The sequence below is a fragment of the Citrus clementina genome, unplaced genomic scaffold, assembly GCF_000493195.1.
Source record: "Citrus clementina cultivar Clemenules unplaced genomic scaffold, Citrus_clementina_v1.0 scaffold_1, whole genome shotgun sequence".
Lineage (NCBI taxonomy): Eukaryota > Viridiplantae > Streptophyta > Magnoliopsida > Sapindales > Rutaceae > Citrus > Citrus x clementina.
In genome coordinates this window covers 856,765-878,710 of record NW_006263303.1, presented here as the reverse complement: position 1 = coordinate 878,710, position 21,946 = coordinate 856,765, and the positions used below count along the sequence as shown (strand labels likewise).

The 21,946-nt window shown below is 37.2% G+C and overlaps 6 protein-coding genes across 11 annotated transcripts in view; 4 read left to right on the top strand and 2 right to left on the bottom strand.

Annotated features, from left to right (window-relative positions):
* The first annotated feature begins 282 nt into the window (after positions 1-282).
* LOC18054235 (dynamin-related protein 3A) lies at positions 283-7,607 on the top strand. 6 transcript variants are annotated; one of them, XM_024178492.1, is made up of 20 exons: positions 283-776; positions 1,427-1,709; positions 1,817-1,845; positions 1,955-2,056; positions 2,190-2,258; positions 2,358-2,417; positions 2,602-2,715; positions 3,194-3,242; positions 3,540-3,649; positions 3,855-3,947; positions 4,064-4,156; positions 4,243-4,380; positions 4,746-4,832; positions 5,248-5,313; positions 5,435-5,477; positions 6,114-6,256; positions 6,527-6,670; positions 6,791-6,843; positions 7,080-7,179; positions 7,518-7,607. In XM_024178492.1, the coding sequence occupies exons 1-20, from the start codon at positions 408-410 to the stop codon at positions 7,557-7,559; spliced, it is 2,187 nt and encodes a 728-aa protein (XP_024034260.1). In that variant the 5' UTR covers positions 283-407; the 3' UTR covers positions 7,560-7,607. The 6 variants fall into 6 exon arrangements, with proteins under 6 accessions (XP_024034260.1, XP_024034261.1, XP_024034262.1 ...); XM_024178493.1 differs by lacking the exon at positions 5,435-5,477 and having other exon boundaries at positions 6,095-6,256; XM_024178494.1 differs by lacking the exon at positions 7,518-7,607 and having other exon boundaries at positions 7,080-7,188.
* A 513-nt stretch (positions 7,608-8,120) lies between these two features.
* Positions 8,121-10,683, bottom strand: LOC18054234 (protein TIC 55, chloroplastic). Its single transcript, XM_006450179.2, has 3 exons — positions 10,115-10,683; positions 9,355-9,457; positions 8,121-9,257 (listed from the first exon to the last, which is right to left on the bottom strand). The coding sequence occupies exons 1-3, from the start codon at positions 10,654-10,656 to the stop codon at positions 8,136-8,138; spliced, it is 1,767 nt and encodes a 588-aa protein (XP_006450242.2). The 5' UTR covers positions 10,657-10,683; the 3' UTR covers positions 8,121-8,135.
* A 688-nt stretch (positions 10,684-11,371) lies between these two features.
* On the bottom strand, positions 11,372-14,139 carry LOC18054233 (protein TIC 55, chloroplastic). The gene is made up of 3 exons (XM_024178497.1): positions 13,547-14,139; positions 12,731-12,833; positions 11,372-12,633 (listed from the first exon to the last, which is right to left on the bottom strand). Exons 1-3 carry the CDS (start codon positions 13,978-13,980, stop codon positions 11,512-11,514), a joined length of 1,659 nt encoding a protein of 552 aa, XP_024034265.1. The 5' UTR covers positions 13,981-14,139; the 3' UTR covers positions 11,372-11,511.
* Positions 14,140-14,286: 147 nt separating this feature from the next.
* On the top strand, positions 14,287-17,670 carry LOC112095808 (lariat debranching enzyme). Its single transcript, XM_024178150.1, has 9 exons — positions 14,287-14,590; positions 14,675-14,832; positions 15,049-15,170; positions 15,322-15,515; positions 15,751-15,933; positions 16,039-16,157; positions 16,235-16,374; positions 17,120-17,239; positions 17,357-17,670. Exons 1-9 carry the CDS (start codon positions 14,468-14,470, stop codon positions 17,422-17,424), a joined length of 1,227 nt encoding a protein of 408 aa, XP_024033918.1. The 5' UTR covers positions 14,287-14,467; the 3' UTR covers positions 17,425-17,670.
* A 267-nt stretch (positions 17,671-17,937) lies between these two features.
* LOC18054232 (peroxidase 46) lies at positions 17,938-19,759 on the top strand. Its single transcript, XM_006450177.2, has 4 exons — positions 17,938-18,354; positions 18,485-18,664; positions 18,767-18,932; positions 19,028-19,759. The coding sequence occupies exons 1-4, from the start codon at positions 18,064-18,066 to the stop codon at positions 19,441-19,443; spliced, it is 1,053 nt and encodes a 350-aa protein (XP_006450240.1). The 5' UTR covers positions 17,938-18,063; the 3' UTR covers positions 19,444-19,759.
* Positions 19,760-20,972: 1,213 nt separating this feature from the next.
* Positions 20,973-21,946, top strand: part of LOC18054230 (eukaryotic translation initiation factor 3 subunit B) — a 5,730-nt gene continuing 4,756 nt past the window's right edge. Inside the window, exons 1-2 of the mRNA XM_006450175.2 lie at positions 20,973-21,269; positions 21,410-21,647. Coding sequence (XP_006450238.2) covers positions 21,148-21,269; positions 21,410-21,647 — 360 coding nt within the window. The 5' untranslated portion in view covers positions 20,973-21,147. The remainder of the gene's footprint in view (positions 21,270-21,409; positions 21,648-21,946) is intronic.

The following is a 21,946-nucleotide window of genomic DNA, read 5'->3' as shown; positions in this document are numbered from 1 at the left end:
TAAATCATTATCACACACATAAAGTGATAAATAATAATAAAAAAAAACATTATAATTTTAAACATTACGTTAAAACGGTCCCAAGAACCCATAAATTTATTATTTACTGCGATCATTGCACGACGAACGCGTAGCTCTAACCGAGTCGACTACTCAAGGAGGTAAGAAGGTAATTAGTGACCATGGTAAAGGAAACTTCTTGGTCATTGAGCGGCCGTACTATGGTATTTTTTGGGTCCCACAGCTAGCCGCGTGTACTCTTTGAGCGTTGGCGCTTTTCCTTTATGTTCGCTCTTCTTTTCTCTTATACTTTTCTCCAAGAACTTCTTGGAGAAGTAATTACTTCCTTAAGTCTCCTGTAAAACCCCGTCAGCAGAACCACTTCACTGTCTACGACTAAAGTCGCAATGGGGGAAGAAGCTAGCTTTTCGAATAAGAATGTTGCCGCGTCGACGACGATCGGTTCGTCAGTGATTCCGATCATCAACAGATTGCAAGACATTTTCTCGCCGGTTGATGGCGAGTTGTCGAAGATATCGCTGCCGCAGGTGGCGGTGGTTGGAAGTCAAAGCAGTGGCAAGTCGAGCGTGCTGGAGGCCCTCGTAGGCCGTGACTTTCTGCCACGTGGCTGTGATATTTGCACGCGAAGGCCACTGGCTTTGATGCTCGTGAACCGGCCAAGGAATCCCGGCGATGATGGTAGAGAATGGGCGGAGTTTCGCCACTTGCCTGGAAAGCGGTTCTTTGATTTCAGCAAAGTTCGCCAAGAGATTATGGTGATTGTATTTGGAATGCTTTTTATTTGTTTAACAATACCACAATATCATATAGTGAAGTACCATGTGAGTGGACATATAGGAATCCAAATATGTGGAATCGCTCGTGTAATGATCTTCTACATTCTAAGTCTTGTTTTTTATTGGTTTAACAAAGATTGTAGCTTGATAGTGAAGCAATAGTGTAATGTTTATACACACACACACGCAAGCACGCACGCATACTTAATTTAATTAATGAGTGGTAGTTTTGTAATTAGAGTATGTTTGAGACTGGTGATTAGAGAAGTACCATAGTTATGCATACCCTTGGACTCTGTTTGGAATTGTGACGCTGTGGAATGAAAGCTCTATTTGTCAAAGAGAGAGTTTATGGGTGTTCTGTATATATGAGTGGTTTGTTAAGCAGAAGTTATTGGTCATAATTTTTAGGGCTTGTTTTTAAATTATTTGTTATCATTTTTTAGAAATTATTTTTCAGTAAACAGCTTGGGTGAAATAATCTGTGCTGTGAAAGCTAAGCTATGAGTATTTACTAATTGTAGCTTAATTCGGGCAGTTAAGGTGCCAAGAAACTAAACTAAACAGAAAGTTAGTTGTTTTAGCTGAGCTTTTTTTATTATTGCTGATGTTGTTTTGGGGAAATGCAGGCTGAGACTAACAAAGAAGCAGGAAGCAACAGGGGTGTTTCGGAGAAGCAGATTGGCTTAAAGATATCGTCACCAAATGTTCTTAATATGACCCTTGTTGATTTACCTGGCATCACCAAGGTTCCAGTTGGAGACCAGCCAACTGATATTGAAGCGAGAATTAGAAAAATGATTATGGCCTATATAAGGCAAGAAAACTGTATCATATTGGCAGTCAGTCCGGCGAATTCTGATTTGGCTACTTCTGATGCACTTCAGATGGCTAGAGAAGCTGATCCAACAGGTCAGTTCAAGACTTGCTGTTGGTCTTTTCACTGTATGCATTGCTGTATGTTGAGTGCTTCTATTTGGTAGCTACTGTTTGGTAAACTTATACGCTCCTTGTAACAGGTTCTCGGACAATTGGCGTGATCACCAAGGTTCGTTTAATCCATCTTAGGGTGATCAGATCGTTTTTCCTCTACTTCTGTTACCATCTTTACTATTTGCAAACGTGATGATGAAATGTGGTGCTTCTGTTCTCTGTAGCTTGATATAATGGACAGGGGCACTAATGCCTGTAACTTTCTACTTGGTAAAGTTGTTCCACTTCGCCTTGGTTATGTTGGAGTTGTGAATCGCAGTCAGGAGGTACAAGTTGTTACTCATATGCAAGTTTAATAAGTTTCATCTACTATATAGGTTGAGCAAATGTTTTTCATTCTTTTGGGTTGGTTTGGGTTGAATTAGTTAGTGTTGGCCTGATTTTATTTGTTTGTTACAGGACATTAATAAAAACCGGAGTATGCAGGATGCACTTGCGTACGAGAAGAATTTCTTCCATGATCATCCTGTATTTTCTCTTCTCAGATGTAATTTTAACTTCAGTAGTGTTATATTTTTGAGTTGACCCTTGCAACTTTTCATTTTTCGAATGCCATAAATATTGCAGGTGTACAATGGTCTATCTGATCGTTGCGGTATTCCCCAATTAGCAAAGAAGCTGAATCAGGTTGATTTCCTCTCTGATCATGCTTGTAGTCCATTTCACTTTGTGTATTGTTGTAAGCAATTAAAAGAAGTCATTTAGGAACGATCGTTTTTAGAACACTGGTACTTGTTCTATTTGTAACTTTTGCTACTTTTCACTCTTTCCCTTGTTTCCTATCTTTTCCTTTGTTTATTTGCTGTTTTAGATCCTGGAGCAGCATATCAGAATGGTCCTTCCAGGATTGAAGTCTGAGCTCCATTCTCGTTTGAATGCTGTTGCAAAAGAGCTACAGAAATATGGAGATGTTATGGAATCAAAAGTAAGTTCATTGTTTATTATATTTAGGTAGCATCAAGTGGACTCATATTTGGCATGTAGTTTGGCTGTCATCTTTTGCATTTAAGTAATAGTTATTAGCAATTTGAAGCCATTGGATAATAATTATGGACATTGAGTTCTTCTGCTCTTGTAATGTGTATATTAGCGCAGCAGATGAACAACTAAAATGGATATTGATAGACTGCTAGCTTGTTAGTTGATGTTCTTTGTCCACTCCCTAGATTAATCCCAAAACAAGTGGCTAGCAGATGAATGTCTTCAGAGATGATAGATGTTGCCGCTGCTTTTTTCCCCCCAAAAGATTTGGGACATTGTTGCTGCTTTTTCAGATACAAGCACAATGATTTACTTTTACTAATACTGTAGTGTGTTAAGACAGACCGAAAATTTTCTTGATTTTGAACTCTGTGGACATCAATCTGTCTAATCCTTTTGTTTTATCACATCTCATTGTCTAGGCTGAAAAAGAAACAATGCTGTTGAACATTCTGACTAAATACTGTGAAGGTGAGTTTTCATTTCTTTTGATGAATTTTCATTCCTTCAAATAACTGACATTTGTCACTGTCTATGCCTTTCTTTTGTTGTGGGTGAGCCATACGAGGATTTTTATGAAATTTTGTGTTTCATTGGTCTCCCACCCCAACTTTAAGCTTGTCAGAGTCTGTGTGCTTACATTGTGTGACTGTGTTCTTTTTTACTTTAATCGACTTTGTAAATTTAAAATTTTCTGTTCATTTGTGAAGTTTATGCTGTGTTAGTGAGTTTGCTATTGCTCATTCCTCTTTTTTCTTTGATTAATAGCTTTTTCAGCCATGGTGGATGGAAGAAGTCGGGAGATATCAACAAAAGAATTGTCTGGTGGAGCAAGGATCCGCTATATTTTTCAGTCAATATTTGTAAAGACATTGGAGGTGCAGAATCAATCTTTACGCGCACATTATTTTATGCACATATTTTTTTTTAAAATTTCTGTTTATAGCCCCTACTGTTTTCTTCTGCTCATTCCTATTTGTCTGAGTTCACATACCTTTCTATCTGCTGAAAGTGATTAAAATTTCAACAAGATGTTAACTGTCCCATGGGCCATGGCTACTAACTCCTTAAGAAATTTGGTAGGAAGTGGACCCATGTCAAGATCTAACTGATGAAGATATTCGTACGGCCATTCAAAATGCCACAGGTCCAAGAAATGCATTGTTTGTGCCTGAGGTGAGGATCATCATCATAGTTTATGGTTTTTTTTTTTAATTTTTTATTAGTAAACCCTAATGTCATGATACTGGACAGCTGTTATTCAAGAACAATTCATGGTATTGGTGTTTCAGGTCCCATTTGAAGTTCTCGTTCGGAGACAAATTGCTCGACTGTTAGACCCTTGCCTTCAATGTCTAAGATTTGTTTATGATGAGCTGATTAAGGTGAAGAAATTGTTGGATGTGCCTAAGCTGCTTTTAAACTTCGACACTTTGTTATTCTGAGCCAAAAGACAAATTTGTTCATGCAGATGAGTCATGCTTGTGCGGTAACTGAGTTGCAAAGGTTTCCCGTTTTGAGAAGGCATCTAGACGATGTCATGGGAAAGTTTATTCGTGATAGTGTAAGGCCTGCTGAGAGAATGATTGACAGTCTTATTGAGATTGAGGTAACTTGAAGTCTCTGATTTCTTATCAATATAATTTATTTTGTTAAAACTAACTTCTTAGTTAGGAAAAAATGAGAATTGCAATAGGCATGAAACATCATGAAAAGTAGCTTTGATCAGTTAATCCTGTTGAAATTGAATTCCTTATTGTTATTATCATTCATTCCCCCCCTTTTTTGGGCTTTTAAATGAAATTGTGCCTTATTCAGTCCATCTATATCTAATAGTTTGCTGTGTATGCCATATAATACTTTTCAGTCTCTTTTACTAGTGTAGCTTATAACGATTAAGCCGCCATGACTATATGGATGTTACTTTATTTGGCTTTCTAGTGATTGAATAATGGACCTCTTTCAAAATTCCAGATGGATTATATAAATTCCTCACATCCAAATTTTGTTGGAGGAAAAAAAGCTGTTGAAGTTGCTATGCAGCAGTTGAAGTCATCACAGGTAACAGTCACAACTTTGATGGGAAGATAATTTTGAAAATTTAGGCATGTAGAAAATCAGTTTTCTCATTTGAACACTGAAAGTAGGCCTATTAATGAGTCAGGCTCAGAGAATCTGGCATTAAATGAATTTGAATTAAACTGCAGTCATGACTTGTCAGATATTTAACTTAAAAGTGAACTACATGGATCTACAATGGGTGTGTTTGACTCAAGCTAATTGGATCCAGAGTTCAAGTTTAACTTTTCTTATTTTCAAATCGGGTCTAAATATGATAAAATTTCACAAAATAAAATCATATTTGACTTTGTTATTTCTGTTTATAATTTTTTATTTATTGTGAAATCAACAGTTTTACCTCAAAATTATGCCATTTGTACTACAAAGTGTCATTCTCTTTTCCTTATATGATTAGGATGGGACGGATGGTGAAAAAGGAACCTTATCTGAAATAGGCCAGAGATTTGGATTAACTAGCCAGGTATTTTTATCTTTTTCTTTGAACTTTTTGGGAATTCTCAAATTAAGTGTTTAAATATACATCTTATAGTTTATTGCTTTCAAGTTCATCCTGTCAATTACTCTATGCTTGGCCTTGGCAGGGAAGGCATTCTCAGTCAAATAATCAGAGAGCTGCGTCAGTTGGTAGACTACTATCTTTGATAATTTATGTCTAAATTTCTTGATTTTTATCCTGAGGAGTGATCATTATATTTTTAGGAACCAATTAAAGGCCATTTTAGGATTTGGAAGATTGGGGATTCTTTATGTTAGCCCTCATAACAAGTCTATGCTTCATTTTCCTTTTAAATTTACCGTGTGTTTCTTTTATTCTTTTTCCCTTTTCCTTCAGTTTCATTCTTCACATTGTGGCGGTTGTTGCGTGTAGGCAACATAGGATAAAAGTGACAATTGGTTTATTTTGTGGAAGTGTGATGGATGTGTTGGGCAATGCTTTTGCATTGTTCTTAGTTGCAACCACATATGATGTCTGAATAAAATTTAATATTTCCTCAGAGCAACATTTTTCAAAAATATATTGAAGTAGATTTTGATGTCTTTTATGTTATTTCCACTAAGTAGCATCATAATTGCTTGAGGAAATCCAGATTTACTAAAACTTAAAACATGTCGTTTGTGTGAAGAGGGTAGTTTGCAGTGTAAGGGTTATAATAATTGCTGGAACTTATAAGCATGTTTATGATGTGTACTTGTACAATGGCTGTTCAACATTTTGGCATAGTTGCTAACATGGGCAATAGCTTGGAAATTGTAATGTAGGTGGTAATTCATCTTCAAGAACTTGGGGTTTTCCAATAATATTTGGGGGCAAGGTACAAGCTGGAGAGAGTCCTGCCAGCAGATCGCCACATGAAACTCTTCACAATGTCGAGCAATTACCATCAACTATCCAACTGACAGAGGTATAAAAGTGGCCATGGAGACATCTTCTTATATATCTTGTGATTTTTAAAAATAATAATAATAATGGCACAGCATAACAGTAATTGAATTTCCTCCCTACCCATGTGGGCAGGGTTCAAACGTCAGACCTCTTGTTTCAACTCAAGAGTGTCCAGCACTAAAGCCAGCTTGCACCTACTCGTGATTTTTTGCTGTTCTTTCCTTTTAAATTCATTTTTGGTCTTAAATTACTCTCTCTGACTCCCCCTTTTGTCTTCTGGTAATCACAGCCCCCATCCATACTGGGGCCACTTGAAATGACAGAGCAGGAAGCTGTAGAAATACTTGTAACCAAATTACTCTTGCAGTCTTACTATGACGTTGTGAGAAAGAACGTCCAAGACTTGGTTCCAAAATCCATAATGCACTTCTTGGTAAATTTCAACATGATTTTCATTTTCAAAATCCACTTTTTCAAATCCATGCTTTATGTTGGGATGAATTCCTCATTAGCATTAATACAGAGATTCATATTCCCTCTTTTAATGTGCTAGGTCAATCATGCAAAAAGGAATCTTCATAACACCTTTATACAGAAGCTCTACAGGTATGTACATGAATTATCTTTTGATTGTTGGGTCGAGGTTGTTGAATTAGTTAGGTATGTTGGGGTTTTCTCTAATGGGTGTTTTAGTTATTTTATTTAATATTTGATTCATTGTGATTGTTTTCCAACTCCCCATTCCCTTTTCAAGAAGATGTCTTTTTAACTTGCATGAACATTGTGGATGGATATGTGAACATTTCAATCCGAATTTGAGCTTGTTCCTGCTACATATGCAGGGAGAACCATGTTGAGGAACTGTTACAGGAGCATGACGAAGTTGCCGCTAACAGAAGACAAGTTAAAGAAGTTTCCCTTGTTTTGCAACTAGCTGTCCAGGTTAGTTAAAAAGATTTAGATGGCAGAGAGGTATGTTATTATTACTTCAAGCCATTAATCTTTTAAGAGGAAAGATCTTATGATGGTTACTGGCCAGTGACATTTGGTTTCCTCCACATTCTGCATCATTAAATAAAACCTATCTGAAGTGGATTCTATTGGCTATATAACCTGCTTCAGATGGAATTATGGAAAGTTTTGACAATCAAATCACTTGGTCCATTGTGCAAACTCAAGACCATATAGAGGACCTCCTTATTTCAGACATCAATTTATTAATTTATGTCCTTTTTTTGTGTTTCCAGTGAAATTTGATCTATTTTTACTTGTTTTTCTAGACACTTGATGAAGTTGAATCTGAGTATCTTCCGGAAACTTAAACTCAACCACTGGCGTTGATGCTGCCAATGGATTGGCAAATATCCGAAAGTACTCCATGTGCCTCTGAGCGAAAACAAATGGTGACAGCAGATTAACTCATGAATCATCATTCGCAAACCCAAATGTACGTAGGTTAATTTATTCAGATGAATAGCCATTGCCGTTCCAGTTAAATGACAAAATGTACCATCGGATTGTGTGGCTGGAAGTTTGCACTCCAAATTTTGGTCTACATGGGATCTCTATTCCAGATTGTGCAGTTGATTTCTGTGACCAAATTCAGCTAATGATTTAGTTTTTTCGGAGCAAATTTGCTAGTTATCTGTTCCAAGGAGATTCACTGGGTGTATTTATGTTTTGATTCAAAGGTTTCGATTTTGCCCTCCATATTGCTAAGACATGTCCATTTTGGATTTAGAAAATGGAAAAACAGAATATCATGTAATTTCTTGTAATCTTGGACGGTCAAGTAAATAGCAACATGGTTTACATTCAACAGAAGCTAAATTGTCTCTAAACAACGAAATGGTGTATAACAAAATACAGTGTTAAGAGTACTGGGATAGACTCACAAATCACAATCTCCTGTGTGTTCTAATGAAGTTTGTCGTGTTCGTTGCAATAGCAGTTGAGCAAGCATAAACTCCAGCTAAGCACAAGGAAGCTGAGGCTAAGCAAAATGCTTTCCACTGCCTACCGGACGCTAGAATTGCCAGAACAGTTAGTGCGGCAGCCACTACAGAGAGTGAATTTTTCCAAGTGCTGAAAGCTTTGATGACGCTGCTGCAACCCTTGCAGTGTATTACATGCCGGAAATACCGGTTTGCCAAATTTGGAGCATGCATGGTTCCGATTGCACCCTTGGCCGGTGAAGAAGCTGAAACTCCAGCCACAAGACCGGCCGGTGCATGTTCGACTACAGCAGGCACTTTAGGCAGAGAAATTGTGCTGTGCCCAAAATGATAAGGCATTCCATGTCCAACTTTATCCATCCATTTTCTGTATTCGGCCACCCATGTATCTGAGGACCTTAAGTTAAGGTATAATTCCTTTGTGGGAACTTTTTCTTTCATTAAGACCTCATTCTGGGAAGAGAGGAATCCCATGTCTTGCTCAAAAACCTTGCTGGCATTCTGATGGAAGTACCACTTAGGGAATAACTTGGCCAAGGGAGATCTCTTAGTTGCTCCAAACCGTACAATAAGCATTGATTTTCCTTGTCCGGTTGGTCTACAGAGGAATAGACCTGTGAAGTAGCGTTTTTCTCCAGTCTTACTGTCGACAAGTTCTCGGTTGTTTTGAAGAACACATGGTGCTTCAAATCGTAAAAAATTTGGCAGCGGCTCATCTTTTTCCTTACCCCACCTGCCCGCAAATCCTCGATCTGTACGTTCAGTAACCTCAAAGCCAAGAGGTTGGGCATCTTCTCTTTTAGCAGTCCAGTCGGTCCTATCGTGTGAAATTGGGATATGGGCAGGATCCATGAGGTTCTCAAGGAGAATGGAGTGATCATATGGAAGTTCATGGATTGTTGAAACATCTTGAAACCCTGGCCTGGCAAAGTTCTCAAACCATGGAAGCTTATCAGGGTTAGGCGGTGTCTTTTGTGACATCCAAACCCATACAACACCTTGAGATTCCTTCACCTCGTATGTTCTAACGCAAGCCGATCGAGGAATTTTAGCATCAGCTGGAAGCTGAGGTGAAGAAATTCGTCAAAATTTTCATTCATAATATGGAAGTTCAGGACAATTCTTAAGACAGAAACTAGAAAGAAGGTAAACGAGGCCAAACCTGAGGTATCTTAACGCATTTACCCTCGCCTTCAAACTGCCAGCCATGGTACAAACATTCAAGCCTGCCGTCGATCAGTTGGCCTTCAGAAAGTTTTGCTAACCTATATCAAGTGGAGCAGTTGAAAGTGTAAGTTGTCAAACGAAGAATTGCATTGCCAAGGTTCTCAAGTTAAAAGGAACATTATCAATATCATTTTAGGAATTCATACTACATATGTACTAAGTCGACAGACACATGAATGCATGACAACAGATTCCAGCATGTGTGTGATGTTTAGTCGACACAGTGAAAGTTTCAACTTGGAACAGAGACCTATCTGTGTTTAGGTGATTCAGACAAATATAATGATACTGAATGAGACATTCGCCAACTTCCTTGAAAGATTCATCCAACAAATCCTTTTGCTACCTCTAGAAGTTCTTTATCTGATATTTAAAACTAATCCGTTTCCGACTAAGTGTGCTTTCCCCAACCTATATTCTAGGAGATTTAATTTTCTCCCAGAATATAGGGTTGTTGTAATAATGTTAAACCTAAGAAGCAGTAGGAATGTAGGGCAAAATTCAACATTCTTTCAGACAAAAAAATTGAAGGAAGTCTGAATTTAGACTTGAATTAAAAAAGACAGGACTATTTTCTGTTGAATTTTTTGATATAACCATTTTAATGTAATTAAAGGCACAGACTTGAATTCTTCCTCAAGTCAAATTCACAGATAGCACAAGCCAAACAAATTGACATTTTTGTTTCGGGTTACCTATGGGGGCACCGATCTTGATAACACCGAAGCTCCCCGTTGCCATCTTTATACAATACTATCTGCTGATCAAACACAGTTAGGCCCAAAGGTGCATCATCCGGAACATCCTTAGTGAGATACAAAGGATACCACTCTTCTGTCCAATCATAATCTGCCACCTGTCTCTCTCCTCTCCTTTCCTCAGCACTAGCAGGCCCCACAAGAACCTTATGATCACCAACAGTACTAGTACTGCTCCTATCTGTCACTGCATGGCATTTTCTCGACTTAGGTGTTTTGTTTAAGCTTATTATAACATTTGTAGTTGGTGGTGTAAGTTTTGGAGAGGGGATCTTGAGAAGTGGGCTAAAGAATAACGAGCGTAATGATAAAGCCATAATGGTGTGGTTGCTTTGTTTAAGAAGAAGATGCAGGGAAGGAACACAAAGAAGAAGGTAGCCATGTGGAAGAGAGAAGAGAAAAGAAGGTGAAACTGTTGTTGGTCGTTGCTTGCTGGTGGGTGTGGGTGTACTAATTCTAGCCACAAAATTCTTTGACATAATAGGCCTCAGGTCACTTTTATAATAAAAAAGTGCTCTTATTTTTGAGTTCTTAAATTGACCATACTTTAGGTTCTCTTGTTTTGAACTTTTTCACTAAAAGGACTTTTTCCTTTGTTTTTCAATATCAAGAAAATGAATGATTAATTTTTTGTCCGACGCCTTAAATAAATAATTTTTTTATTAGTCAATCGAGTTTAAATTTAAAAAAAAACACTAAAAATTTATTAATTTGGGCTTAAAAAACATAATTCAAGGAAATAATTTTTTTTTATGGGGCTAAAGATGAATTAGCTCAAGGCTTTTTATCTATCACAGTTCGATATTTTGCATTACTAACAACGAGATTTACTCTAATTTAATTAAAAAAAGAAAAAAAGTAAAAATTAAAGGGTAAAAGATTGTTTTCATTGTGAGCTTCATTAATTTTGTACTTGTTATAATAACTAAAAGAGAGCCCCTAAGGTCAAGAAATCTCATGAATTATTTATTAATTAAAAAGAAGTTAATCAGTTCAAAATTAATTTTTAATTAAAAATAAAAACTAAAAATATTCATGCAAATATTTTTTATTAGGCTCTTAGCTGAAAAAAAAAATAAATAAATAAACGACACGTCGCTGAGAGAAGTGGTGAAAGCAAATATTGTGGGCCAATTATTTCAATGTACAAAGCCCATGCCGAAATCTTTAACAGATACGATTGGCCCAAATCTCCAGAGAAACTAATACATAATTCATTAATTGAAGGTTGTGTGACAAAGTTAAAATTAAATTTGTTCCCAGAGAATATGGTCATATACGGTATCATGTGTAACACAAAACACAGGAGAGTGGGTATTGAGTAGACTCAAAAATCACAATCTCCTGTGCGTTCTAATGAAGTTTGTTGTGTTCATTGAAATAGCAGTTGAACAAGCATAAACACCGGCTAAGCACAAGGAAGCAGACACCAAGCAAAAGGCCCTCCACTGCCTTCCAGCCCCTAGAATAGCCAAGGCAGTCAGTAGAGCAGCCGCTGTTGAGAGTGAATTTTTCCAAGTGTTGAAAGCTTTCACTGCACTCCTGCATCCCTTGCAATGTATTACATGCCGGAAATACCGGTTTGCCAAGTTTGGAGCATGCATTGTTCCTATCCCGCCCTTTGCTGGTAAAGATGCTGAAACTCCGGCAACAAGACCAGCTGGTGCATGTTCGACCACAGCGGGTACTTTCGGCAGAGAAATTGTGCTGTGCCCAAAATAATAGGGCATTCCATGCCCAGCCTTATCCATCCACTTTCTGTATTCGGCCACCCATGTATCTATGGACCTTAAGTTAAAGTACAATTCTTTTGTGGGAACTTTCTCTTTCAATAAGACCTCATTTTGGGAGGAGAGGAACCCCATATCTTGCTCAAAAACCTTGCTTGCACTCTGATGGAAGTACCAATCAGGGAACAACTTGATCCAGGGAGATGTTCCAGTTGTTCCAAACCGCACAATAAGCATTGATTTCCCTTGTCCGGTTGGTCTGCAGAGGAATAGACCCGTGGAGTAGTGTTTTTCTCCCGTCTTATTGTCAACTGATTCTCTGTTGTTTTGGAGAACGCATGGTGCTTCGAAGCGTAAAAAGTTTGGCATTGACCCATCTTTCTCCCTACCCCATTGGCCTGCAAATCCTCGATCTGTACGTTCAGTCACCTCAAAGCCAAGGGGTTGGGCATCTTCTCTTTTAGCAGAATAGTCGGTCCTATCGTGTGAGATTGGGATATGGGCGGGATCCATGAGGTTCTCAAGGAGTATGGAGTGATCATATGGAAGTTCATGGATTGTTGAGACATCTTGAAACCCTGGCCTGGCAAAGTTCTCAAACCATGGAAGCTTATCAGGGTTAGGCGGTGTCTTTTGTGACATCCAAACCCATACAACACCTTGGGATTCCTTCACCTCATACGTTCTAACACAAGCCGATCGAGGAATTTTAGCATCAGCTGGAAGCTGAGGTGAAGAAATTCATCAGTGTTGTCATTCATAATATGTAAGTTCAGGACAATTCTTAAGAAAGAAACTAGGAAGAAGGTAAACAAAGCCGAACCTGAGGTATCTTAACACATTTACCCTCGCCTTCAAACTGCCAGCCGTGATACAAACATTCAAGCCTACCGTCAATCAGTTGGCCTTCAGAGAGTTTTGCTAACCTATATCAAGTGGAGTAGTTAAAAATGTAGGTCATCAATTAAAGATTTGCAATGCCAAAGCTCTCAAGTTAAAAGGTACATTATCAAAATCATTTTAGGAATTCCGAATTCATAGTAGATATATGGACTAAGTCACACAGGCACAAGAATGCACCACAACATCTTCCAGCGTGAGTAATATTAGTCTACTCGGCAGCAACCGTTTCAACTAAGAACAGAAACTTTTCGATAACTAGTTGATTCAAGCAAATATAAGGGTATAAAAAGGCATTTGCCAACTTTCACCAAAGGTTCATTTAACAAAATCTTCAGCTACCTTCAAGAACTCTTGATCTGATAGTTGAAAAACACTTTTACAACTGATCTGTTATAATTATGTTAACTAAGAAGCAGTAGCAGTATGGAGAGTTTGAACCCAAAACGACTAAAAGGAACTGCCTTTGAAACAAGTTATACTGCTAAATTTAAAAAAAACAGGCCCATCTAGAGTTAACGCCCCTTATGACCTTGTTTAGAGTCTATACAAGTATAATGCTACTTCAACTGAGAAATGACTATTGTACTAGAAACTTCTATTGTACTTTGCAACGATAATTTAAGCAAAATATGTAAACACTGCAAATTTTTCGCTGAAGGCACTAAATTCTGTCCTTCCTCAGCCAGATTCCCAGATAACACAATAAGAAAGGGAAATTGTTTCTGTTTTGGGTTACCTATGGGGGCACCGATCTTGATGACACCGAAGCTCCCCCTTGCCATCTTTATACAATACGATCTGCTGATCAAACACAGTGAGTCCCAAAGGTGCATCATCAGGAACATCCTTAGTGAGATACAATGGATACCACTCTTCTGTCCAATCATAATCTGCCACCCGTCTCTCTCCTCTGCTTTCCTCCTCACTTGCAGGCCCCACGAGAACCTTATGATCATCAGGTGTAGGCACGGCACTACTGCTCATATCTGTCACTGCATGGCATTTTGTCAACTTAGGTTCCGTTCTTTTTCTCAACTTATGCGCTTTGATGGGGCTTATAACATTTCCCGTTGTTGGTGGTGTAAAAAATGGTGACGGTTTAAGTTTAGGTGAAGGGATTTTGAGAAGTGGGCTAAAGAATAGCGAGTGTAATGATGATAAAGCCGTCATGATGCGTGTTGTTCTATGTGGCTGCTCTGTTGAGGAAGAAGATGAAGTGAAGGAAGGAGAAGGCGGGAGCCATGTGGAAGAAACTAGACAAGAGACGAGAAAAGAAAGCGAAACTCAAACAGTCGCGGGTTGTTTGCTTGCTGCGTGGTGGGTTCACTAATTCTGGCCACACAATTTTAAAGATTCATTTTTAAATAATTTATGCAAGTGTTTAAAGTGAATTTTTATTTAAATAAAAATAAAAAATTAATTAATTTGTGTTAAGTTATTTAAATAATTTAAACTAGAAGGAGATTTTATAAAGAATTTTAAAGGTCTGCTCCTTTGACAAATGTTTTTGGCCCACATCTCCAAAGCAATGAAACGAATCGTTTAACTCGAAACAACAAAACTCGAAGAAGAAGACGAAGAAAGAGGAGAGAAAATCAGACGCAGGAAGAGGTTTTGCTTAAACCCTCAAATCAGCCCAAATAGATAAAGAAAAAAGATGAGGATTGCGGTGGAAGGATGCATGCATGGAGAACTAGACAACGTGTACAAAACGCTCCAATACATGGAGAATATCAACAATTACAAAATCGATCTCCTTCTCTGCTGCGGCGACTTTCAGGTGCCGCACATTTTTTCTTTTAATTTTTAAATTTATAAACTGATAATCGAATGAGTGTTTGGTTTTGGTTCGGTAATTAACTAGGCTGTGAGAAATGAGAATGACATGGAGAGCTTAAATGTGCCACGAAAATACCGCGAAATGAAGTCGTTTTGGAAGTACTATTCCGGCCAAGAAGTTGCTCCGATTCCGACTATCTTCATCGGCGGGAATCACGAAGCTTCTAATTATTTGTGGGAATTGTGAGTTTTTTATTTATTTATTTTTTTCAATTTAAAATATTTCTCTGTAGATTTGTTCTTGAACTGACACAAGGTGGATATATTAGAGTATGGTTTTTAGAAATTCAATAGAAGCAGAGATTATAAGTAATGCTGCTTCAATTCTAAAGATATGCTTAGTATATGTAGTGGCTGTTTCTTGAGTAGTTATTTATTTGTTTATTTATTGTTTTGAAGGTATTATGGGGGTTGGGCAGCACCGAACATATACTTTCTAGGTTTTGCTGGAGTGGTGAAGTTTGGCAATATTCGTATCGGCGGACTTTCTGGGATTTATAATGCACGCCATTATCGTTTAGGTTGGCTCTTTGTTGTTTGTTGGAGTTAATTCTACATTGTTTATCACTGTTTAGGTTGTGATGTCTTTTTAGGAGTTTGCCGAGATTTTCTAATTTGTAATCCTGAAACTCCATTTTTGTTTGAAAGTAAAATATATTTCTTAATGGCCAGGACACTATGAGAGGCCTCCATATAACGAGAGTACTATCAGGTCTGTATATCATGTCCGTGAATACGATGTACACAAACTCATGCAGATTGAGGAACCAATTGACATATTTCTTTCACACGATTGGCCTTGTGGAGTCACTGATTATGGGAACTGTAAAGAACTTGTTCGGCACAAACAATATTTTGAAAAAGAGGTAATTGTAGTATATTAAGGTTCTGTTCATTATTTAAAAAAAAAAAATGTTTGTGTTCATGAAGAAACTAACTTTGGTGGTGTTGACACTTTACTTTGTCATTGTAAATTGCATTTGTTTATTTTATTATTATTATTTTTTCTTGTCCTTGTTCTGGATCATTTGGCATTTTTAATACTAGCATCTGGCCAAACTATAAAATTCTTCCCATGGAACAAGGATTTTCCATATTCAGATTCAGGATGGGACTCTAGGAAGTGAACCTGCAGCTCAACTGTTGGAAAAATTAAAACCTTCTTATTGGTTTTCGGCTCACCTTCACTGTAAATTTGCTGCTGTTGTGCAACATGGAGAAGACAGTCCAGTTACAAAATTTCTTGCGCTTGATAAGTGTCTTCCAAGGCGCAAATTCTTACAGGTATATCTCTTGAATTCTAGTGGTCTACTATAGTTGCCTTTCTCATTATCATAGTTGGAAATGGAAGCTAAATTTCATCAGTTATGGCACTTGCCGATGTTGTAGGTTTTTGAAATTGAATCGGGACAAGGACCTTATGAGATTCAGTATGACGAGGAATGGCTGGCTATAACACGGACCTTCAACTCTGTCTTCCCTTTGACCTCGCAAAGTGCAAATTTCGGGTATACTGTTCGTACATGAATATGAAATTTTGATTTGTTATGAGAAGCAACAGTAATGCGGTGTTCCAATGTTATAGGGGTGTTCAGCATGACATGAATGATTGTCGTCAATGGGTCAGAAGCAGGCTACAAGAAAGAGGAGCCAAACCTTTCGAGTTTGTACGGACAGTTCCCTGTTATGATGCCTCTCAATCTCTGTCTATTGGTGCCTTTGCTGGTAATAGTTCAGAAATGTTGAAATTTATTGTCCTTTGATACGGTCTATGATAAAAGCTTAGATTTCATTGCTAGAATTAAGATAAGTTTTCATACACATTCCATTGTCTCCATATGCTAAGTGGAAGCAAAAGATCTAGTACTTTGTTTTGTGGCAGTTATATCTGGTATTTAAATTCAAATGAAATCATGTAGTTCATTAAGGTTGCATTTGGGAATGAGGTTGAGCAGCGGTATCTTAAAAGTTACAGCACCAAAATATTTGGTTAACCCTCTGTAGCTAGAAAGCTATATTGATATGATTTTTCATTTGTATAATAGAAAATCTATTATATCTTTAATAATTTTGTTTTTCACTTGTATAATAGAAAATTTATTATATCTTTAATAATTTTGTCAAAATTATTATTTTAAATTTATATTTACTATATATTATTAATTTTTGTTTCACAGTGACAGCTTTTTTCCCACAGCAGTTGTAGCTTTTAAGTTATAGCACTTCAATCCCAAACAAGACCTAATTAGGTTGGTGATTCAAAACATTCATACTTCAGATAAGAAAAAAGAACTACACCTGGTTATGCAACTTCGCTTGTTTTCTGAATTCTGAAATTCATTTTCAATTTGTTTATGGATGATAGCTGAGCACATCATTTAGTTCAAGAAACCATAGTTTGGTGTAATATATCAATGTTTGACAATGCTTCAAATTTTATTATCTTTTTGTTATGCTTTGGTTGTTGCAGAAAATCCTCAGAATCCACAAACAGAGTCTTTCTTGCAGTTTCTAGAACTTCCGAATCTTTTTGAAAATGCATTAGAATCAAGAGAGCCAACCCAGAGTCCTGCCACTTTGGATCATAAAGGTAATCATAAAGGCAGTTGTTGTTTGGTTATCAGTAAGGGGTTAAAGGCTACTTCCCATTTGTCCATTGCTGTGTACAAGTTACCTTATAGAACTAATTCCTGTTATCCCTGTCTAGGTCCTGATCTTGATCCTGAAGAAATTCCTATTGATGATGAGGATGAATTAGAAGAACTTGATGAATAGGATGATGCCTGCGGAGAGTGAAAAGTTATGAAGATTCTTTGTACATAATAAGTCACTATCACTATCTCTTCTTCTCTGTAAAAACATTTTTCTTACCCCAGATGAAATGTGTGGCTGTTACCATTTCACTGAGAATTGTCAGGCTTTTGGCTTCTCATTGACCTTTTTGTGTGCTTGCTGGCAATGCATCACTTTGTAATCTGTAAACTGATCAATTTGTCGAAATGGTAAACCCTATTTGGTGTTTATGTGATTGTGACAACCAAGCCCTCGAGCCAACCAGGAACAATGTTCATTGTGATTCATTCCAAACATTACAGAGTTTATTTGATTAAAAAAATTCCTCAACTATATGGGCCGCTACAGTCTGAGTAGCTGTAAAAGCTTTGGAGCAATTAATTTCACCAAGCCCATGCCAGTTGGCAAGGCAGTGTTCATTGGACAAGAGTGTGGAAATCACCTTAAATGCTTACTTAAATTTGGACGTTCTTTCTCACGCGTAGTTAAATTACATGTGCGATACTTCTGGTCTTCTTCATATCTAACCTCTGACATCAACAAACTGCTTTAATGGAGCTTTAAATTAGTAAAAGGCATGCCCTCTCTAATCTCTTTGCCGTTGAAGTGTTCGAATATGTGATGGTAAAAACTGAAGCGGCATTCAGACTCAGTACAACTGAAAGACTTCTCATGAGTTCAAATCCAGGAATTGGTTCATTTTGTAAAGCTAATGGCTACGTACTTTTTGTTTTTGTTCTGTTCCGTCTTGCTGCTTCTCCTTGCTGTGCCAGCCTCTCTTTCAACTTCTATGCAGCTTCATGCCCCTCTGCTGAGTTCATGGTTGCAAACACGGTGAGATCAGCTTCCTCTTTTGATCGCACCATCCCCGGGAAGCTCCTCCGCCTGCTCTTCCATGACTGCTTCGTTGAGGTAAGTGGTTCTTATCGAACAATTGCAATGTTGGAGTTCTCTTCCCACTAAATTTTAAAATCAAAGACTGATGTGGATATGTAGTAGTCATTGGAAACAAAAACCTGAAAACTTTCACCAAAACCACCAGGGTTGTGATGCTTCTGTACTGCTACAAGGAAATGGGACAGAGCGAAGTGATCCAGCAAACGCATCTCTTGGAGGGTTTGAAGTTATTGATTCGGCGAAAAGAGTTCTTGAAATCTTCTGTCCTGGGACTGTTTCTTGTGCTGATATTATTGCTTTGGCCGCTAGAGATTCTGTTGAAATAGTAAGATTTTCCCCTCTCATTAGTTACTGCTTTGTGCTGCTACTGCTCATTTTTATTTCATGTTGGTTGGGTTTCTTTCCATTCACAAAGACTTGAAAACAGGCTGGTGGCCCGGCAATTCAAATTCCTACAGGCAGGAGGGATGGGAGAGCATCAGCAGCTGAAAACGTTAGAGCCAACATTGTAGATACAACATTCACAATGAATGAGATGATAAAGGCCTTTTCCTCTAAAGGCTTGTCCATGGATGACCTCGTTACTCTATCAGGTATATCTCAGGACACGTTTGTAACTATTTTGCTTCTGCTTGATTTTAGAAAAATACAACATCTGAAAGTGTTTGATAAATTCCCACTTGAGCAGGAGCTCACACAATTGGATCAGCTCATTGTAATGCATTCAATGATCGGTTTCGAGAGGACCCAAAGGGGAAACTGACATTGATAGACACGTCTCTGGACAGTTCTTATGCAAATGAGCTAATGAGAAAGTGCCCAGCAAATGCAAGCTCATCTGTAACCGTTAACAATGATCCTGAAACATCATTTGTGTTCGATAATCAGTACTACCGCAACCTCTTAGCACACAAAGGGCTGTTTCAATCAGATTCTGTTCTTTTACACGATGAAAGAACAAGGAAGCAAGTGGAGAATTTTGCAAATGATCAAGAAAGTTTCTTCAGTAACTGGGGTCTGTCATTTTTGAAGGTTACTAGCATTGGAGTGAAAACTGAAGATGAAGGGGAAATTCGACAAACTTGTTCAATGACTAATGGGTGAAGAATTATCAAGATCCAAAGCCTACACCAAATTGCTAGTCTAATAATTGCCTAAAACTTTGGACCAATTTTCACGTACATATGTAAAGACCTTATAATTTGTTTGATATTTGTTGGTAATGGTTGAAGTTTTTGCTGTGGTTTCCTTTTTATTCATTAGGTCTTTTTTTTTTTTTTTACGCAGAAAGATTGTTAGCAGAAGTTTTGATAGAATGAGAGCTCAAAATTGGATTGCCTACAACTGTTATAAGGTGGGAGTGTATGAGCAGGCTCTTCTTTATCCAAATAATAATATTAACAAGATTAGACCGGTGTTATATTACTTCCCCTAGCCCCTAGGAAAGGGTGGTTCAAGTCCTCTAATTTATACTTAAATTCGTTTGTTTTTGTGTTGGTATCTCGACGATTTAGATTTTACCTGAGAAAATAAATAATTGAGATAATGATGATGTTTGTTAGTAAAGAGCATGTGAAGTTAAGAAATGTGATAAATCTATTTTCGTCCAACAAGATATTCTAGACTACTAATGATTAAAAAATTGAATTCTAACAAAACAATCTGGGATTTCTTATAGTAATTTGAATACTATACCATAAAGTAGTAATAATAAACACTATAAAATTATAAAATAATTAGAATTCAACAGGGGGACCTCTGTGATAAAGTATGATAAGCTTGTTTCTTAGTTCATAAAACATGACAAATCAGGGGAGTTTTAGATATAGCTGGCAAAACGGGTCATCGGGTCGTGTTCGTGTCGTGTCAGCTTCGGATCGTGTTAAATTTAACTTGACCCAAACCCGATCCATTTAATAATCGTGTCAAAATATTGAGACCTAAACCTGACATAGAAAAATAATCGGATTACCCAATAACTCTTAATATCTATATATTAAACAAAAGTTACATCAAATATTTACATACTGTCATACATATAACATACGTACGTACGTACATACATACATACATAATTTATTGATATTAAAAATATACATATCTACTAAAATATTACACATTTACACTATTGAGGTTTTAATTATATATATGTAAATAGTATTATATATCAATATTATAAAATATATATGTCTACCAATATTTTATGCATTTACACTATTGAATCTCTAAATGTCCTTAAAATTTTATAAATAAAACACTATGTTTCTATTCATCCTTTTAAAGAATAAAAATAAAAGAGAAAATTATGTCTAATATTTGAGTTTTGATAGTAAGAACTTGTAAATTATTTTAAAATAGAAAATATAATCGGATCATTGATCGGGTAAATAGGTCAAGAATTTTAACTCTAACCCGACACGAAAAAAATCATATCGATCCAAACCCGACTCATTTAATAATCGTATTAAATTTAATGATTCATATTCATTTATTTATATCGTATTCGTATTGAGTAATCAAATCGTGTCAAATTTTACCAGCCGTAATTTTATATGTTAAATAAGTACCAAGCTACTTAGAAAGCAATACGGCCAACCAGACAGGATATGTAAAAGGCCCAGCCCAAATCAGTTAAATAGAGCCTCATCTAATTCTCCTGCCTCGGGTCTTGAGAGCAAAAACCCTAGAAAGTAGAAGCTAGAAGAAACGCACTCTCTCTCAGTTCTTCGCTCTGGCTAAAGTCGGAATCCAGAGCCCGAATTTGAGAGAATCACTGGCTGAAAACAAAAAGGCAAAGCAGCAGCAATCATGGGTGACGTCTTGATAATGAACGAAATTGATGCAACGGCGAATCGCCTCGGCATCGATCTCTTGCAAGTCGATCTCGACTCGATCCAACTCCCGCCTGGTGAAGATTTGGGCATCATTAGGTACTATTTAATTAATTGCAACTTTGTTTTACTTGTAGGACAATGTAAATACGGCGTCGTTTTGGCGGGGATGGGGTCTAATTTGAGCGAATCTTCTTTTTATTATTATTTTTTTAATTTTTGGTTGTTGTTGTGAGTAGTGATGATGAGGATGTGTATGAAGACGATGACCAGGAGGTTGAGTCCGGGTTTGGGAACATTATCGTTGTTGATAATCTCCCCGTTGTTCCTAAAGAAAAGTTCGAGAAGCTTGAAGGTGTTATTCGAAAAATTTATAGTCAGATAGGTGTTATTAAAGAGGATGGCCTTTGGATGCCTGTTGATCCTGAGACCCAGAAGTCTTTGGGTTACTGCTTCATTGAATATAATACTCCCCAGGTACTTATAATTGTTTCATTTGCATGCTAACATTCTCCTTGTTTCATTGCTGTGAAGTAAAGTTTGTTTACGACTGCTGGCTTATATGGTTTTTTGTACAATTTATCGTGTATTTTAGACTCTCTCTCTCTCTCTTTTGGGTTGAAGCTGGTTTTACAATGTTTGGGAATCTTATTTTTACATTATTGAAGGTCTATTTGTTAACATTGACTGAGAAGCATCTATCTATTTTAGGAGAATCTGTCATGTTAACCGGATTCAAATATACTGCATATGCTAGATTTTTTTTTTTGGGGGGG

Bases quoted from the DNA above. Each gene is read 5' to 3' on its own strand.
- LOC112095808 (XM_024178150.1), top strand. From the start codon at position 14,468: ATGAGGATTGCGGTGGAAGGATGCATGCATGGAGAACTAGACAACGTG. The intron at 15,171-15,321 runs GTTGGCTCTTTG...CTTAATGGCCAG, and splicing joins TGCACGCCATTATCGTTTAG to GACACTATGAGAGGCCTCCA. The intron at 15,516-15,750 runs GTAATTGTAGTA...TTCCATATTCAG, and splicing joins AACAATATTTTGAAAAAGAG to ATTCAGGATGGGACTCTAGG.
- LOC18054233 (XM_024178497.1), bottom strand. From the start codon at position 13,980: ATGACGGCTTTATCATCATTACACTCGCTATTCTTTAGCCCACTTCTC. The intron at 12,834-13,546 runs GTAACCCAAAAC...CACTTGATATAG, and splicing joins CAAGATCGGTGCCCCCATAG to GTTAGCAAAACTCTCTGAAG. The intron at 12,634-12,730 runs GTTCGGCTTTGT...TCTTCACCTCAG, and splicing joins AATGTGTTAAGATACCTCAG to CTTCCAGCTGATGCTAAAAT.
- LOC18054235 (XM_024178492.1), top strand. From the start codon at position 408: ATGGGGGAAGAAGCTAGCTTTTCGAATAAGAATGTTGCCGCGTCGACG. The intron at 2,418-2,601 runs GTTGATTTCCTC...TTGCTGTTTTAG, and splicing joins TAGCAAAGAAGCTGAATCAG to ATCCTGGAGCAGCATATCAG. The intron at 3,948-4,063 runs GTGAGGATCATC...TTGGTGTTTCAG, and splicing joins ATGCATTGTTTGTGCCTGAG to GTCCCATTTGAAGTTCTCGT.
- LOC18054232 (XM_006450177.2), top strand. From the start codon at position 18,064: ATGGTAAAAACTGAAGCGGCATTCAGACTCAGTACAACTGAAAGACTT. The intron at 18,665-18,766 runs GTAAGATTTTCC...ACTTGAAAACAG, and splicing joins CTAGAGATTCTGTTGAAATA to GCTGGTGGCCCGGCAATTCA. The intron at 18,933-19,027 runs GTATATCTCAGG...CCACTTGAGCAG, and splicing joins TGACCTCGTTACTCTATCAG to GAGCTCACACAATTGGATCA.
- LOC18054234 (XM_006450179.2), bottom strand. From the start codon at position 10,656: ATGTCAAAGAATTTTGTGGCTAGAATTAGTACACCCACACCCACCAGC. The intron at 9,458-10,114 runs GTAACCCGAAAC...CACTTGATATAG, and splicing joins CAAGATCGGTGCCCCCATAG to GTTAGCAAAACTTTCTGAAG. The intron at 9,258-9,354 runs GTTTGGCCTCGT...TCTTCACCTCAG, and splicing joins AATGCGTTAAGATACCTCAG to CTTCCAGCTGATGCTAAAAT.